Source organism: Leptonotus elevatus, chromosome 21 (assembly GCF_054856555.1).
Source record: "Leptonotus elevatus isolate MCC_2025b chromosome 21, RoL_Lele_1.0, whole genome shotgun sequence".
Classification (NCBI taxonomy): Eukaryota; Metazoa; Chordata; class Actinopteri; order Syngnathiformes; family Syngnathidae; genus Leptonotus; species Leptonotus elevatus.
In genome coordinates, this window is record NC_141259.1 from 4,639,542 (window position 1) to 4,656,256 (window position 16,715).

Genomic DNA, 16,715 nt, shown 5'->3' on the forward strand with positions numbered 1-16,715 from the left:
ACGTATTTGTTAAGAGGTTAGTAACTAACGGGCACGGGAGACGGCCTTGACATGACATCGGCCCTCAACATGGTGACGAGTATTAAAATTAACAAGCCGAAGACTATAGACACAAAAATGAGAAAACCGGATATCTATCAAGCTTTACAATATATGATCCGTTTCCCCATCAATACCTCTACCCGCTACTCCGGAGGTATACTTTAAGAGCAACATGCAGCAATATTTTGCTGCTTAATACTTAAAGTTCATACATGAAGGTCAGGCAGTCTGATCAGTGGAAAGTAATAGTAAAAGTGGAAAGTAATAGATTCGTATTGTGCATGTGAACGTAAATGTTCGTGAGTGGATTTAGATCAAAATAAAAGATGCGTTGACATCTTTTCTTCCTGAAATCTCACCTGCTGTAAGAGAGAGGAGAGCATTTGAAGCCTCTGCTCTTGCTCAAAGTCATTGTGTCGCTCCTGACACGCACGCAGGCACACACAGAAAAGAAAAGCACAAGCGAGCAGTGGAAAAGCAGAATTGAGGACGTGAAAAATGGACACAAAAGAGGGCGACAGAGAGGCAATTGTTGCATCACATTTGCAGATATGGAATGATGGAAAGGAAAGGTCGATAAAATGAGGAGGAAAAGAAGACATTTAAAACAGATAGCAAGACAAACAGATACGCAGCATACTGTACCTGGTTGTCAGACAGCACCCCCTCCTGGGAAGATGGCGTAACAGCAGGCGAGCTGGTCGCACTGGTGCCACTTTTCCATTCTGTCATCTCCTTCTCCAAATCTCGCCTATGCTGTCTTTTGTTTTTCCTTCTCTCTCCTCTCTTCTGCTCCTTCTCATCTACTGCCTCCTCCAAACTCCCTGCTCGCTTCTCTAACCTCTTCTCCGTCACTCGGCCTTCTCCGCTCAATGTTGGACTTTTGATCAACCTTTCGCTTCTTGTCATCTCTTGACCGTTCACTTGACCGGCTGCTTCACTTGCTTTTTCTCTTAATTTGACACTTGACCTTGGCTTCTTTCTTTCCGTGTCTTTCGGTTTCGGCCTGCCACTTTCTTTTTCCATCTGTTTATGAGCAGGCGAGTCCTCCTCCGACGAGCTGCTCTCTCTGCTGCTGGTGCGGCTCCTGACCAGTTGACTGATTCTGGTCCGCAGTTCTTGCTCCAGTGGGTCGCCAGTGCAAGACACGTGTCCCAAGCCGACATGGCGGGGCCCCGGCGGTGAAAGAGGGCTGGTCGGGTCCACTGCATTCGGGGCAACTTTGTCCAAATCTTGAGACTCGGGTGTGATGGCATCTAATGTGAAGGCATCTGGTGCTGCTGTGCTCATTGGCACTGTGTCAGGTACAGGCTTATCCACACTTAAGCTCCTTTTCAGTAGGTCATTGAGAAGAAAACCACTGCTCTCCTTCAGGGGACAAATATCATCACACAAATTGAACATATTAATGAAATATTCAACAATGTATACTTTTAATGACAACAAAGAAAGTCAGGAGCTGTAACAAAATTGATTGCAAATGATGATATCAAAACGGTTGCATCTGTTCAACTTAAAATTCAAATATATTCTTTGAGTATTCCTAAAACGTGTGCCCACTGCCTTATTAATGGCAGGCGATCAGTTCAGTATAACCTGCCTCCCACACAAATTCAGCTCGGATAGGCTCAAGCTCACCTAGGACCCTAATGAGGATAAGTGAGATAGAGGATGGATTATGGATGCAGTTCAGTGGGGTATCAGACATCTTGCCAGAAGTCACCTGGGATAGGCTCAGCAAAAAAATTTTTTTTAACTGTAGATGTTTTGCGCCTCCCAGTGGCAATTCAAGGTTTCACAATAACATTTAAAATCTCATTGACACTAAAGCAATATCGCAGTGTAAATGTATGTATGCAGTCCTTTATTCATACCTTTGACGTTTTGACTTAACGGCATTTCTCAACATTCATGCACACACCCTGAGGGAGTCATAATTTGAATTTGGTGCCATGTTACCTGAATGGACTGCGAATAGTTCTGGCTCCCGGACCTGCTCTCGTTTGATGAATCTCTCTTGCTTTTGCGCCGCCGCCGTGACCTTCTAACTTGGTCGTTTTGCCTTTCTTCTGCCTCACTGCTGTCCCCCATCACCTGCAAATGTGGATAGGATAAATACGTTTCTTTACCAGTCAGTATTTGACTGGTCAAGCACTTTTTGTAGTATCTGACCATTTAACTCAATTTGCTGAAATGCCATTTCCAGTTGTGACTGCCAAATTTAGAAAGGCATTAAGTGAAGAATTAACTTTTTAACAATATCATTGGTTGTAGATTACAGTGGTATAGAAGTGCACTGCATCACAGATTGTAAATATACCTAATATTAACGATATACAACACCACTTTTTTTCCCCCCGGACCAATACCAGTACAAATACTGCAACTACTACATATGATACCTAAAATTTCCCCTAAAAACGACAGGTAATTTTAAAGAAACACCTATATATTCCAATATAGCATTTGCCTTAAAATTGCATTAAATTAATGGCAAATCTATACTGTATTCAAATTTTTTTATTTCTAGTTCCTGATCATAAAACGGCCACAAGAGGGCCCCAACGTCAAAAATACTGATACCTTGAAATAAGGCCTAGTGCGGCCCCTTACCAAATATGTCTAGTTGTCAAGGTAGCATTTAAATTCTTCCCCAAAAAATAATCTGTGCACACACCTTGGGGTTAAAGTTCACATCCAGAGCCCCTGAGAGAAGCGGATATGGAGAGAGGTTTTGGTGTAGGTGTTGTTGGTACAGTGGTTGGTGGTAAGGGTGAAGGTGCGTGTCTGATGGTCCTTTCTTCCAAAGCAGGTTTTGAGGTGGTTTCCGAGGACACGAAGACCGTGCCGATGATGCCTCTGAGTCAGAATTGAGGGTCTCTGTGTTGGTGTACTGCCCAGAGGAAGGTGAGGTCACAGGCAGGTGCTGCGTATATGTCCACTCTGGGTCATGCTGTGAGTCCGTGTAGTAGGTCTCATCGGATAGCTTGCGGCGGAACTGTTGCAGCGCTGCGCCCCAGCTGCCCTGGTCGTCCTCCTCGGAGTCAGAACCCATCTCGTCGTAGGCTGAGACAACGCCGGACTCCTTTTCCAAGACACTGAACACTAGGCTTTTCCGTTTCGTGAGGAGGCTCGGACGAGAAAGCTGAGAGCTGTGAAGAGCGATCCAGTTGCCGTCTGGACTTTGGAGAACTGAGGATGCACCTGGATGAACAAGGCAAAACATGAAGGACAGGTTTAATCGATAACAAATGCTTCCAACAGTTGACACTAGCAACAGGGGTGGGGGTGGGGACTTTAATTCAAATAGAATTGCATGGTAGATGACCAAAATGTTAAAAGGAGGCTAATGTGGTCTACATTCCCAAAAATACTACAAACCGGTAACATTTCGTTTTTGGCAGTAGTCATGCTAGCAATGTAGCTGCCTTTTTGTGCCACTGCGCATGAGCATTAGTGAGCTGGGACCATTTTTTTAGGCACAGACGCAAGAGGGTGGGAGGGTGAAGCGAGGCTACTTTGGGGTTATTTCAAAGAGGTCAACCCAAACATTTTTTAATTGACAATAATATGTTCTATGCAGCCCCACTAGTCTAAATATGGTATTGTGGTTAATAATGCGCGAGTGGAATATGAGTTAAGATGCAAAATCCAACACATTTGATCAATATCAGAAGGCAGCCATTTTGCCACTTGCTGTCGAGTGAAAATGACATCACAGATGCTCAGGTTTCAGGTAACAACCAATCACAGCTCAGCTTGAGAAATCAAGTGAACTGTGATTGGTCATTGCCTGAGCATTTGTGATGTCATCTTCAGTCAACAGCAAGTGGCAAAATGGCAGCACCCTGAGATGGATAAAAACAGCTGGATTTTGCTGCATCACTCATATTCTACAAATGTAATATTAATCAGAATGTCATGTTTAGACTAGTGAGGTCACCATACCAGTGGATATGTTTTTGTTTGTCACAGTTGCTTGCTACTGCAATACTAGTGTAGCTCAAACTAGCGGTGATGAATTCCTTGTGTGTTTTACTCGGCCAATAAAGATGATTATGATTCTAATCACTTTTTGTTGCCATAACAAAAAAAAACATTCTGACTTTTAAAAAGACTGAAGCGGCTTATAGAACATGTTGTGTTCTGCTGACAAATGTAAAAAGTGTTCCAAATAATACCGTCACTTATATTTTACACACACATTCAATGACGGCTATAAATCTTGACTGTAAACTAAGTTGGTAGGATACGAAAAAATTAACTGTCATACTGGAATTGTCCAGACGGTCGACACTCTTCCAGGTGGGCAGCGACGTGGCCTTGGCCTCTCTCTTCAGAGACGAGTACTCCTGTAGACTGTCGCCTGTGCCGACAGCCTCGTCCTGAGAATTTTTTTCGGGAGAGTCGTCACTGGTGAGGGAGAAGGCTGAGCGTGAGCGCTGAAAATACACACACACACACACACACACACACACACACACACACACACACACACATAGAAACACAGGTCGAAATGCACATGAAGGACCATTTACTGGGCTACAACGGGAATATAGAAGGCTGAACATTACTCATTTTGAATAAGCACTAAATTATAAACCTTTTGCATTCTGTATGCCTGAATTTAGTTGATGTATTTAAAGGGAATTCAAAACAATCACTTTAATAGAGGTAACTAATCTCAATACATCCACTAAGAAGTTCTGTACCAGTAAGGAGAAACTCAGTGAGCTTAAAAATTGTCATCAGTAGGTGGCGCTAAAAACAAGCCAATAAAGAGTTAATATTGAAAAGAGAGGCACAATAATTGGAGACGGATGCAATGCTGAGATAACAGTGAGCCCAGACCACAGCATAAGTAACCCAATGCATATTTGCATGCAAGTGTGTCTAATTGAGCGTGTATGAAGGGAAGCTGATAAACAGAGGCCGTCCTGTGGCGGGCTGAGCTGCCGAGGAAGGATCCAAGCGCATTCCACGAGACTTTGATCACGACACAGTAAAACAGCGGGAAACGGAGCGGGGAGGCCCTGGGAGTGGAGCTTTGATGCTTTGCTCGAGCACGGGATGATGACAAATGTCACTGATGACAAAAAGTCCCTGCAGGCAAAGTTGTGAGAATCTAACAAAAGTGTTTATGTGCAACTGGTAAAGTGTGTGCTGCATATTTTTATTTATGCTTCAGTCGTTTCATTTTTTTGGGTGAAATGTGATTTAATACATAATGCTTTAAGACAAAATAACAGGTAATAGACACCTGTAGGCTTATTTTGTTTCTCAAGGAAAGCCTCCTTTCTAAATTACTGAATATTTTATACATTTTGATCAGAAATACTTTTAAACAGTTAATATATTCACAACATTACAATTACACTAATGTAAAATAATCCAATACAAAATCTGGGGGGGGGGGGGGATAAGCCGACTTCTAATTGACTCTGTTTAGACCTTTTCACACTGCACTTGCACCAACTCATGCTACAACTTGGGCGCGCGCCGAGGCCTCAAATGGAAAGATGCTCAATTCAAAAGCGGTGGCGCGTTGACGTCAGAAGGCTCAACCGATAGGAGAGTGGCTGGCGGAGTGATTTCAGAGTGCTTACAGCATTAAGTCAACCAGCATCAAAAGCCTCCCTGTTACTTCCTGGTTGAGTGCTACGCAAGCCAACGTCATCCATGTGCGTTGCCCTGCGGCAACCCCCCCCCCCCCCCAAACACAAGTGCAGTGTGAAAAGGCCTTTAAGCCCGTATCCTACTGAGAGACGAATGTTTGCAACGCTAATGAATGCTGATTTCACATCAGAGTTCGTTCAAGGTCGCAGCGTTTCCCAAACCTTCTTTAAACAGTCTTAATGTTTTTTCTTGTCGCAAGGAAATTTCAAACTAGCTTTTGATTCTCATCCCTATCAAGTTCTCATAAAATCATCCAGACAATTAGTTAACAATGAAGCACTCAAATACAGCCTTTTTTTTGTTTTGCTTGGGATGCCGGCGGCATGGTGTGCTTGTGTGGAGGCATTCACTAACCGAGAGGCTGGAGGATGCTTTGAGGGGGTCCGAAGATCCTTGTGAAGACGTTTGAGGTTGCGACGGTGAGGCTTGATCACTGGTCTGAATCAATGACTGAGGCTGAGGCCAGACAAAGTCATACTCTGTCTGCATCTCTGAGCGCTTCCTCCTTTGGATGATCTAGTCAAAACAGTTAAAAAAGAAAAAGAAAAGAAAAAAGGGGGGAAAAAAGCATTAGAAAATGTTTGTACAACTTTATACTAAGAAGCAGTTACAGCAAAAATGCAATGCAAAAGTCTGGGGAGAACTGAATTTTAGGTATTAGATTTATTTATAAGTATACACTGTGAATTTACATTTTAATAGAGTTAGCCAAGCTTGTGTTTTCTTCTCTACCCACTGAAGAGTGTTATATTTATAAGCATGAGGAAACAAAAAACAATTCAAAATACCTTTTGTACAATGGTTGTAGCAAGTTCCTCTATGAGCTCTTCTTTGTGGTCCCGCAAATACCGAGCCTCATTCTGCTTCTCCTATACACACATACAACCCATTAAAAATGCTAGCACGACTTAGAGATCACCAAAACACATAATTACGGTTATTTTATGCAGAAAAATCGGACTTTCTGCTGATCACTGTGGGACAGACGGGAGGAAGCGAGGTCAAAGGTCTCACCAAACTGTCACTGAACTCCTCTGCCTTGGCTATGGCTTCCTCTATGGCTTCCTCAGCAACACGCAATGCGACCGTAAGCGTCTCAGCCATACTATGCCCTGATGTGACACATATGAAGAACACTTAGACCAGTGATCCCCAACCAAATTGCAGTGGCACACTAGTGTGCCGAGAGGGGCACCGTGGGAAATTATCCATTTTCACTTAATTGATTAATATTCATCTATCTATCTATGCTAGTGACATATAGTGACAGACAGAACAGAATCTTCCAATAACAACTTATAGCTTCTTGCGAGTACATTAGATTTGTGTTCAATTAAAAAATCTCCAGTTTACTCACCAAGTACATCTGTGTCATTATGTAAGCACTCGTAATTTTTGGGACATGTTTCTGCGAGATTTTTGGAATGTAAAATGGTTGACTCAATAAGGGTTGGAAAACAATGACTGATTACATAACAGAGCAAACAAATATAGGGATGTTCGAAACCACTTTTTTTCAGACCGATACCACTATGGAGTACACAACTATTCCGTAGTCACTGATACCAAGTACCGATACCACTAGAACAACCCCCCCCCCCCCCACCACACACACACACAAAAAAACATAATAAAGACCAGTATACAAATACAGCATTTTTCCTTAAAAGTGCATAGAATTAATGGTAATTTTCTATTCTTCTCATTTGTAGTTCCTGATCGTGAACCGGCCATAAGAGGGCGGCCAATACACAAGGACTGACAACTTGAACTAACGGAATGGACGGGTATGGTCCAATACTGAAATCTAGTCTCTGTACTCACCCATCCCTACACAAATATAATATATCATTTAGTTTTTTCTGTGAAAATAAGTGAATATTTTTTTATTAAAAGGCTTAAGGTGTAAAAAAAAATAAAATAAAAATCATTAAAAAAAACACAAAAAACAGACAACTAATTTCAATTAACGTTGTGATGGGTGGAGCATGGGCCAAAGAAGAGTAGATAATACAAATCCTGACCAAGGTGTAACTGCAACAATCTTTTTCCACGTTTAAGGTTATTTGCCTGCATTTTCAATAATATCTCATTGTTTGGCTCTGACAAAATTCAGGCATATGATGGACGTGGATATCTACCAAGTTGTAAAATATGGTGCTGAGGCAGTAAAATACAGTTCTTCCTTGGTTGAGGTAAGTGGTAAAATGTCCGCCCCCCGACATGGATGAAAAGTGATGATTGCTGTTTAACTCATATTCCAATATTAATTACCGTGTTGGCTGCATAGAACATATTGTCAAGAACACTTTGGGGTTAACTTTCTTTCAAAGGGTATCCCTTTTTTCTTCTTCTTGAGCATGTTACACATTGGCATGAGTTAGACAATGTACGCTAAACGTATAAGCTTCACCCTTCACGAAAAGGCATAAAAAAAGTTTCAATGGTGAAAAAAGAACAGTGGGAAATGTCAATGAGGCCGCGTCCTCACCTTCACTCTGTTTGTAGAAGAAGGAGTCACTGCCACATATGCTGCCATCGTTGTCATTGCCAAAACTTCCCTCGTGGACGCTGCTTTCTGAGGGAAAGAGACGTAGAAGCTGTGAGTCACCCCTCCAATCTGACACCCTGTCACATTAATGCCAACACTGTGTTCATATTCAAGTCTGCCTGCTGTGCTGCTGCCGCTGATCCCCTCTCGCACCCTTTGTATTCTTGTCATCTGAATTCCTCATTTCAGTTATTTTCTTATTTTAACAAAAACCCAATGACAATTCACATGATGATATATTTTGACTTCAAAACAAACACTCAAACAGTCACTCAGACTATTCAGGACAGGTCTCTGAAGGAATGCTATATTTACGTATAAAACTCGGAAATTTTGGGAGACATTCATGTGACCTAAATGCAAATGTGATTACAATTTATTGAAAAATTGTATGAATAATGTTAAAATGGTTCTTACATAATTTTACTTTAAACACACATTTTCCCTTTGGAGATCATTACCCCTGGGCTGACTGCCATATTATGTAGTTAACATCAATCCAGGTGTATAAATACACAGGATAAATGGGTACACAGTTTCAGAAGCAAACAATCTGAATCTGTCATAGTGAATTATGCGTTTACTATTTCATCTCACACTCTCAAACCTGAATACAAATTCCAGAGCTAACACAGCAGCCATAATTCAGAGTCATCGTTCCAAACCAAAATCCACACAAGACTCCTCATTCTTGATTGGTCTTCCAGCTGGATCGGCTGTCGTTTCAGTTTGAGAGTCAGATTCTGTTTTGTGGTTTGGGTGTGATTTTGCCTTCATGGAGCCAGACGCACTTAACGGCCTCGGCCATAACAAACTGTCACCCAGTCTAGATGATGAGCCTAGCTTCAACACCCGCCACTCTGCTGCTATGCTACACCGTGTTGCCATTGGATGAGAGCTCAGTCTTCCCATAAATGTTCATCTTAAGAAAATATGCAGTGAGGTGACTTTACTGCAATATGAATCCTATGTTTACCAAAGTGCAGCGCCGTTGCATACCCAGCAGTCACAAAGACTCACAGTCTCCCAAAGATTAGTGACATGTTTTTTGTTCGAGCCCAATCAATGCCACTTTACAACTACATTGTCTCCGCGAGCAGGGCAGAAAGTACGACAATAAGCAAGGAAAATGGTGGAAGTAGCGGAACATAGTGAAAAAAAATCTAATATTTATACAGCCCATTGCAGCCTTGCTCATGATAGACTAAAATGTATTACTTTGATTGTAGTTGGCATTGATGTCCGACAGCAGTTGTGACCAGTGTGTTTATTATCAAGTGAATATGCATTGGAAACACACTTAGACAAAGCTTTATAAATAATTCACATTTAGTGATTTCAGTATTATGTCAGCTGATTAAAGTAAACAACCAGATGGGATGCCGCATACAAAATTCTTATTTGGACATTGCTTCAAGACATTTCTCACAAGGCTGCCAAATATTCTTAGACATTGCGGAGGGGTGTTGACGCATACTTTTTCTGCTTTTCTTTCTTCCTTAACAAGCTCATATTAGACCAGCTATGATGCAATGAGAGGTAGGAGACAAAAAGAAAGGCAGATTATGTGGACTATTTGTGACTCCATTGTGTATGCGCTGCAAATTCTGGCAGCTACTGCATCAGGAAAGCCTGAATTTAAAAATGTGACATCGCATCTAATAGTAGAGATAAGGCGGAGGGATTTCAGAGTGACAATTGCAAGAGAGTTTGAGTTTACGGGGAACGCAGCAGACAAAATGGAGGAAGAAACAATTAATGCAGTGCCCTGAGCTCTGTGACAACTTAACTTAATGCATTTTTATCTTTTAATAAACAAACAGTGCTTTGCTAAAGTGCCATTTTCCATCTGTGACCAGCTGTCACCAGGCCCTTTAAGGTTGACCAGCAAAGTGGAGGCTTGCAAACATGCTTAAATAAGACCAAAATAGTCTTTGTGGGGGCGTGTGAGCATGCTGACATTAGCATTTAGCTGTGCACTCTTTGCGCAGCCCCCTCACCTCGATCTCTTCCTTAATGTATACCACAGCACCCCCAATGTGCATGGCGCGTTCCAAAGAGAGGCATTTAAATTACTGTTAAAATGAAAAAAAAAATTATATTTGCCTTTCAGGAACATTAAAACATTATTGTTGTTCTTAAAGCTCCACAGTGCTGCCAAGGAACAACTTTATAAGGCTGCAAGTGAGAACTGCTGCTTTAAATTAGCAGGCACATTTAATTACAAGGAAATTAATTGGAATAAAATCATATTTTAACCCAACAGGGAGGACATTTACAGTAAACTGTAGTGTAATATTAAAGTATATAAGATTTGGTGTACTCAGTCACTCATTTAACCGTCCTGTTATGTTAGTTTCTCAGGAACAGCAATAATGATCATTTAGTGAAAAAAGAAAAGAAATGGGGGAAAATAAATCTTGCTTCGCCACACTACCTAAAAATAAATAAAAATCACACAGTTGCATAAAGGATGTTACCAGTTACCACGTGGGATCAGGTAAACAGTTAAGTTAAAAATGTACAAAGAAAATCAAAATCCATATATTGTATCAACAACAGCCAGAAAAAAAATCAGCTTCTCTGGGCCTTAGCTCGTCTTCGATGGTCGGACACAAAGTGGGTAAGTAAACTGCGGTCTGATGAGTTCACCTTTCAAATTGGTTTTGGAAATCATAGACGTCACATCCTCCAGGCTAAAACTAAAAAAACTCTATCCAGACTCTTATCAAAGAAAAGTCCAAAAGCCAGAGTCTCTAATAGTATGGGTGGCTATTAGCATCCATATGCGTCCATTGCGAGGGCGCCATTCAGGATGAAACATGTACATTCAGGTTTTGGAGCAACACATTCTACACATGTGGCTTTGTCGTTAAAGGGCGTTGATACTACATTGGCCTGCCAGCATACCAAATGTGTTTGATGGATATGCAAAATACGACAACAAAGACCCCCATCTGTGGAGCAAAGGAAGTTGTACAGCAAGCCAGAATTGGAAAGAATTCCAAGCTTTTGAAGTAAATACAGTAGTAGGGACTAGGGAGAGACAAAAAAGTTGATCAGTTTGAACATGAAATGTCTTTGTGGTGAATTCAGCCATTTTATTTGCTTGCATGCTTTTTTATTGACATTTTACATAACATCCAAACTTTATTGGAATTGTGTTGTGTACTGAGAGTGATGTGCACAATGTTAATCAGTGTGTGAATTACTCTACTATATTACAAAATACATCTTTGCTGTGCTATTATGGCGCCAATGTGTTTCCAAACACAAACACAAGTATCATATACAGAGAAAACACAAATACTGTACAAAATGAGACAGTATAGCTTTCCTTCATACTAAAGTTCCTGAAGTGCCGGCAGCTTTTAGATCAGCCAGAAGACAGCGGAAAGAGTCCAGATGCTTTCCTTTCAATTATAATGGAGCATCTGGCAGCAAATGTCTTATTAACAATGCTTTCACAACAAGGACTCAACTGACAGGCTATCTGCTAACATCACAAGGGATGAGGAAAGTAAACAAGCTGGCATGCGGATCTACTAAGAGTTTCTCTCGTATTCTGCTGAAGTGATACCATTTTAATTGCAATCTGTCATAACATTGAAGGTGCATCGTGCCGTTTAAAAAGGTAACATTAAAGCTTTTTCTACATCATGCACGCTCCACCAATGCCCAGATGAGTATGAAGAGCCCTGACTGTTTTCCTCTGACTGCACGTATCAACTTTTATCTTCCCTTTATAGTAGAGTGTGCGGACCCTGCACACTCCACAGTTTCTTTGGGGAGGGGCGGAGTTTGTCTTACCTCGTTTGAAGTCATGTCTTCGTTTGTCAACTGTGGCTGTCGCTTTAAGATCGTGCACGTACTCGCACGTGCACCATGAACGAGCCTGACACAGATGCTGCAGTTACGCTTTGGGCCAGAGGTGGCAGTCGTGAGTAAAAAAAAGTGATAAACTCCACAAAGATCCTTTAAACCACATGGAGTATTAGACTCCAGTTGAAGATTTTAGTATTCATTTTCAACAATTGTAGTGCTGCAGGAACAGCTAAAACACTTTAAACCCACGACAAAATAAAAGGCCTTCTGTGTGTGCAACGTTTCAAAGAGTATTTGCCAAGGTTTAGACCCTCAAAACAAAGCATAATTTTTCTTTGAAAAGAGCGCATCGCCACGGCAACAGTGTGCAACAAAATACATATTTTAATAACTTTTCATCTAAAACATCTTTAGATGAAACACCCAAAGTTTGAAGATTATCGGACACATTTTCTAGGACTTCATTAAAATATGACCACTCCAAAACTGGGGCCCGATTCCAAAACAAAGTCAAAATGGCGGACTTTCTTTTAGGTTTAACATATGGCTCCAAACAACTTTTTTGTAGCTCGTGGGATGTTGAATATGCCTCCCAATTTCTTTCAATGTTTTCTTCGTTCTGAAGAAATTATGAAATGCAGCGCCAAATTTGATGCACCGTTCCCCTAAAAATTTACTTTGAAAACTCAATATTTATTTCCCTGTTATTGACCTTGGTGTTGCTATGGTCCAGCCTAATTTTGAAGTAATTCGGGTTAACCATAACTGCAGGTAACCATAAATATAGAAACAATTCATTCAGTCGCAATTATAATCATCCAGTCATTTCATTTCAATTAACTATGTGTGACATTTTGAGTATATAGAAGAGGATAATACAATAAATTGCGGTATAAGCAGACCAAGCCAAATGTGTCAGATGTTAAATGGTAGCCGTCAACCTGTCATTACGGTGAAAAGGATTGTGGCAGAGAGGCAAATCAACCCATCACATGACAGCAAAAGCTGCTTCTTGAAAAGTTGGGTCTCTGGCTGGGGATCAGTCGAGGAACTAGCAACATGTGCGTAATTCAATCTGACAGTGAATGTCAAGTGAGCTAAATCGGCTTCAGCTGACAAAGGTCAGAGTTTCAGTTCGCCCTCCTCTCATGTTCAAATGTCCCTTTGTGCGGGCGAGCAGACTTTTTGTTCAATTATTGCACCAACTGTCACTTTCATTGCAGACATTCATGTGACACTGGGCTTCTATTTAACATTCTGCCCATCACGCACAATACTCTGAGGAACAAAGCTTTCAGATGAAAGAACATAGACAAGAGAAATTATGACTTCCTTCTGGGTGTCTGAGCATCTCAGGCCCTCTCTAATGATACGACCCAGCATAGGAAGACAATCATTTCAAGCCATCTTTTTCACTTCCGCGTGGAAACGTGACTTTACTGGCTAGTTGCCTTCCTGTTTGATCTTTTATTTTTCTACTGCAGTGTAACACATTGCAACTGACTTCCTATTAAAAGAGTTCAAGTGTTCTTGCCTCAGTTTGGGGCAGTCAGATTTCCTCTTCAAATGACAGCAAAATTTGTATTCAAGAGGAGGTTGAGGGCAAGAAAGCTGAGCCCTTCAGCAAAGAGGAGATTACGGAAAAGGGTAAAGTAACCAACTTGGGTCTTTCACTTCTGTCATTTCAGCTGCAAATGCTCAAAAGTGACAAATATGTTAGACCAGTGGCAGGAGAGGTGCTGGCGGAGTGATTTCAGAGTCCATGAGATATCAGTGGAGTTGTACCGGAGAATACGGAGGAAAAATGTTGTGTCTAGTGCTCTTAGCTCTACATGGCACAGTACAGACAACTGTCGTAGTATGACGTGGTAAAAAACAACAACCACACACACAGCACAGGATGGAGACTTCCACTATTTTAAACTGGGGTGGTTGAAAGTTGTAGAAATGTGCTATTTTAGCATTATTTCTCTCGTAACAGTTTCAATTACACTGTGGCTGTGCCGCGTCCTGCCCTGAGATAGTTCTGGAGTAATTTATGTGACATTAACCACCAAAAGTTACCATTTAGTGATAGCTAAATTAGCTGTAATCCTTCGCTGGAAGTACTGCATGTTGTTTTTCAGAATAAGAGCATAATACACTAAGTGCTATCTTAACTGTGTAAATGTAACTTAGCAGTGTTCATGATAGGTGAATTTTTTACTTTGTGTACTCATTGGATTGTTTATACTGTGTTTGATGTGCTGTTGCTAGCACATTACTAAAGCACAACTGATAGCTAGAAACAAGAAATTACCAGGCCAACTCTTTTGTTGTATGTTCCCGATATTATTAGCAGGAGTTACCAAAAAGGTCTGGGTGCCCAAAAATAGCGATCGTGTATATTGTTGGTGTTGATTGTCTGTCGTAACTTGTGACGCAGGGTCACACAAATTTGATTTGAGTGGGAGCGTGCTTGGATATTGAGTAGCCGATGTAGCTACGTCGCAACACCTTATTCCGAGCAGTTCATTTGCCATGCCATTTGGATTGTATTACATACAATCGATAGACCGCATAGATGTCAAACGTACATCATACTCATTTTGGCCTGGTATGCATAAAATAGTGCAAAAATAAAAAATAAAATAAAGATACACCTAATGGTGATATTATAGTACATGTATTGGTTTGGCTGCTGTAGCTTACAGTACCTTTAAAATGGAGACTTGTCTTGGGTAATATTCTTTCATTTTTGGGATATGCACCATAACATTGTGTCGAAATCCATAGCCCTCCAAAAACATTAACGAAAGCTCAACATAATTTCACACTTCTGCTTGTTGTTAACTCATTCACTCCCAGCCATTTTCACAGAAGTAATCCCCTTCACTTCCGGCTGTTTTACTGGATTTTGACTGATTTTGCAAGCCCACAAAATATTGTGTTCTATTGCTACAAAAACATGGAACCTACCTAACTCTTTGACTGCCATAAACGTTATAAAACGTTTAGCATAAACCTAGGGAAGGGCGCCGAGGACGTTAAAAGACGTCCCCTATGTTTTTTTTTTTTTTTTTTCAAAAACGGGTGCAGGAAAGCCTTGGGCAGCTGTGCTGAAAGTATCAGGCTGATCTGATTAGTCAAAGACTCGTTTTGGCCCCTAGAGGGCAGCGATGACTCTCTTTGCACAAGGTTGGATGGGCCGCCCACCGTGGGCGTCAGTAGAAGACGTGAGGCGGAGCTAGAGTGTTGAGGAGACAATGGCTGATCCAAGCCACAATGGCTTGACCAAGCAACCGGTTACAAGCAGCTCAGCTTGAGCATTTTTTTCAAAGACGGAAAGCATCAATCAATACTAAAAAGCGCATTGATGTCAACGATGATGATGACAACGAGCTCTACGCCAAAGTTGGAAGCTTTGGCGTGACTGTTATGAACACGTAGTAAGCCTCACGGCTAAGCGCGGCTAGCGCGGCTAGCGCTGCTAAGGCCGGAAAACGCGCACAATAGCCGGCCGGGTACTTCTACACAATCGGACATTCGATCGGGCGATGGAGAGTTGGCATCGACCAATGCAGATTGATGATGATGATGAAGATGAAGCTCTACGCCAACGTGACTGTTATGAACACGTAGTAAGCCCCACCGGCAAAGCGCGGCTAGCGCGGCTAGCGCTGCTAAGGCCGGAAAACGCGGAGCTGCACAAGCGGACATTCGATCGGACAATGAAGAGTACCCCGAGTCCAATGCATATTCATCGGAGGAGCGGGTACAGTCTGATCACGGAGAAGACACTGTTTCTGGACTACGATGCCACCATGAATGGAGTGGATAAAATGGATCAGAACATCTCCTACCAACCCGGTATAGCAACTGAAGGACACGGGGAAGCGAGACGTAACACCACCGTAACGTAACCGTAGCATGATCCTGATATTAGACTTGATGACACACTGCAGTATATACTTGCTATTCCCCGGAAAAAAACGGCCGGCAAGAAAGTGGCGCACGCGAAGAGGCAATCTTGTGCAAATGCTGTTGCGTCTCCTTGCACGCAGGAGAGTGTTACAAAAAGAAAAACTGTCGTTGAAACATCCACATATTTGTAAATAGCACCACAGTTGCACACATTTGTAAATAGTTTGCCAAATTGTTGTCAAATTGTTACACTGTTGAATGTAAATAAACGTATTTTGCTATCAAAAAACACTTTTTCATTCTTGGTGGTAGTGTTTTATAGAAGTAAAGCACTATTTAGGTGTTTGTGGCATCATTCATGGACAAAAAGAAGTGTCAAATTCACTAGAATGCATGAAATAATATCGTTTCACTAAAAGCTTGATTTCTCCGTATTTTGGTCCAACACAGGCGAAATTGGGTCAAACTAACCATTTTCTATTGTTGATTACTAAAGAACGGAATAAGGTAGAAACAAACTCTTTTTTTCTGATGAAAGATGAAAGTCCAATCTTTCATTTGGTAGTACGTGTGTTTCCATAGTCCAAACAGAACATTTTCTGTGGACCTTGAAAATCAGTCAAAATGCTTAAATCGGCTGGCACTGGCGGCATCCCTTTTCTGAAAACGTCTGGCAGTCAAAGAGCTAAAGAAAGATTAGAGTCTCTTTTTTCATCAG

The 16,715-nt window shown here is 41.5% G+C and overlaps 1 protein-coding gene across 4 annotated transcripts in view; it reads right to left on the bottom strand.

Moving 5' to 3' along the window:
- Positions 1-16,715, bottom strand: part of LOC147155618 (rab effector MyRIP-like) — an 86,661-nt gene that overhangs the window by 10,749 nt on the left and 59,197 nt on the right. For 2 of the 4 annotated variants that reach the window (XM_086066315.1, XM_086066314.1), the window contains exons 5-13: positions 8,210-8,296; positions 6,733-6,830; positions 6,507-6,587; positions 6,073-6,234; positions 4,316-4,484; positions 2,720-3,246; positions 2,002-2,136; positions 688-1,410; positions 402-464 (exon numbers count right to left, since the gene is read on the bottom strand). In XM_086066315.1, coding sequence (XP_085922441.1) covers positions 402-464; positions 688-1,410; positions 2,002-2,136; positions 2,720-3,246; positions 4,316-4,484; positions 6,073-6,234; positions 6,507-6,587; positions 6,733-6,830; positions 8,210-8,296 — 2,045 coding nt within the window. The remainder of the gene's footprint in view (positions 1-401; positions 465-687; positions 1,411-2,001; positions 2,137-2,719; positions 3,247-4,315; positions 4,485-6,072; positions 6,235-6,506; positions 6,588-6,732; positions 6,831-8,209; positions 8,297-16,715) is intronic. The other 2 variants (XM_086066317.1, XM_086066316.1) reach the window with 1 other exon arrangement.